At 35.1% G+C, this 2252-nt stretch overlaps 1 protein-coding gene across 1 annotated transcript; it reads right to left on the bottom strand.

Moving 5' to 3' along the window:
* Nucleotides 1–1072: 1072 nt before the first annotated feature.
* LOC116180913 lies at nt 1073–1887 on the bottom strand. The gene is made up of 3 exons (XM_031501094.1): nt 1793–1887; nt 1564–1737; nt 1073–1512 (listed from the first exon to the last, which is right to left on the bottom strand). Exons 1-3 carry the CDS (start codon nt 1884–1886, stop codon nt 1385–1387), a joined length of 396 nt encoding a protein of 131 aa, XP_031356954.1. The 5' UTR covers nt 1887; the 3' UTR covers nt 1073–1384.
* Between the last annotated feature and the right edge of the window lie 365 nt (nt 1888–2252).

Here is a 2252-nt window from a genome sequence, read left to right as displayed (position 1 = left end):
AACGGCACAGACGGAAAACAAAAGACCCAAGGGAGAACATTCCAATGGCACCGTAGAAGCAAGAACTACACTCAAGCGCAGTTAGGTATCTAGCTATTACTAAGCATATTATTGTAAATATATAACAGCCTTTTGATATTAATAATGTTCATTAGAGCCATTTGTCTACTCAATAAAGTATGAAACGTATTGAGCAAGTTGTTTCTAATGAAATTTATACATATTAACCTATAACAAAATTACCTCAAAATCCAAAACTAAATCTGGCAACTAGGTTTTGCACATTGACAGGAAATTATCATTTTTTATAGGTAAAATGGACATAACCTAATGAGTGACAGCACATATACACAGTGAATTTCATCACCCTAACATGGCCTACAACTTGGACAATAACTATTGAACGGAGTATACTAGGCAGTAATAATTTTAATTATACAGGGTTGCTCATAAAAATGCAGCACACCAAAATTGCATTTTTTTAAATGATTCAATATTTCAACTCCCAATTTCAACCATAATGTAATTACCTAAATTAAGTCGTTTCCGCGTTATCGAGTTTTGAAAATAAACGCTATTATTTTAAAATTCATTAATAATTGAACAAAAAACAATATTTAATGATTCCAAACAATCATAACAAACTTCCCAAACGGTTCTTTATAGAACCACAGAATGTTTTCAAATGAAATTCGTGGTGTCATTAATTATTGTTCCTTCTTCAATAGATTTTAAAACAATATCTTTTATCTTCAACCATTATGTTTCTTACAAATTATGGTCAAAATTGAGAGAAAAATTGAAATAATAAATAATATATAGGGTGTTCCATTAAAAAAATGCAATATTGGTGTGCCACGCCTTTATGATCAACTTTGTATAATTATAATTACTATTGCCTAGTAGAAATTAAAGAACCTCAAAACTTTGTTTGATACCATGTATATTTTCCCCCATAATCGAACGTTGTCAAACTTTTCAGGGACCCTGTATATCACAAAACTAGGTTCAAAAATGTTTGACACAATTCACTGGAGTGAATACACAATTTGACATGGGCAAGTGAACGTTCAATGTACGTCCATCTCTCTATTTCTCCGATTTTTCTGTATGCAAAATAGCAAAAGCTAGTAGTAGTCACGGTGGTAGAATAATTATTGCCGAGGGACGTTTAATATGATCATCATTTACATAAAATTTGAGGTGACCTTTATCCCCCATCAGAGATTAAGTTATTTATCAACCTTAGAACAAAGCTGTATCTAAAGAATTCCACACAGAAGTTATGAAATACTTACAACAATAATATTTACTTGAAAAAATTACTACTAATACATCACCAGCTTCACATCATAAATAAATAAAGTCTAGGTAATAGTTAAACTTAAAAATTGATCAAGCAGCAAACTTCCTCATTGTAGCAACCAATCAAATCGTATCTAATTAACGCAGGGTGACATGAGTAGGTGCACTCGGCTACATCGTCACATCGACCATCCTCTTCGTTGGCGACTTTAATGGCAGAATGTCACTAACGCTAGCGATCAAAGAATGTATACTCACATGCTAGCAAAACGGCTAAGGCGAACAGGACCACCAGGTAGACGAGAATGTGTGATCTTGCCATATTTTGATTAATCAAAAATCCATTATAACTTCCTTGGAACGATCCACAACAGCGTAGTTGGACTAAGCGAGCTATTAAACTGACGACCGAGGTCGCGTTTGGTGTGTGACCTTTGGTTAACAATCTCCAATTTTTGTTGGTGAACAAACATGATTAATCGCTTACACAGATAGAGATAATTCGTTCCGAAAAAAGTGTCAAGTTTTCTAGGGCAGAAGTTGAGGCGAATGTAGGTCGCGATGATTCCCATCGTAAACATCTTATACAATGTGCTGGAGAACTTTGATCCCCCTCAAAACTTATATCGCAACTATGTGGATTAGGCTAGGTCGTAAAGATTATACTAGTCAATTGCACAGTAACGATAGATGGTGGTGTCAAAGAGGCGTAAGTCGCAAAGTAAGGAGTAATTTCCCACGGTGGCCCAAAAACCAATTAGATAGAGCCAAAAGCCATGGTGGCATCACGAAATTTATACCGACGACCAACTGCGCAACAGATGACAAAGAACAGATTCCGAAATGGAACATATTCACGACTATTAATAGGTGGATCCAAAAAACCCTCGTGGTCTGACTTAGTCTCATTTAAGAATCTTGTGGTGGATCACATTCTCGTCGCAAAA

The sequence above is a fragment of the Photinus pyralis genome, unplaced genomic scaffold (assembly GCF_008802855.1).
Source record: "Photinus pyralis isolate 1611_PpyrPB1 unplaced genomic scaffold, Ppyr1.3 Ppyr1.4_LG9, whole genome shotgun sequence".
Lineage (NCBI taxonomy): Eukaryota > Metazoa > Arthropoda > Insecta > Coleoptera > Lampyridae > Photinus > Photinus pyralis.
The sequence above is the reverse complement of the archived record's forward strand: the minus strand, read 5'-3'. Positions and strand labels throughout refer to the sequence as shown.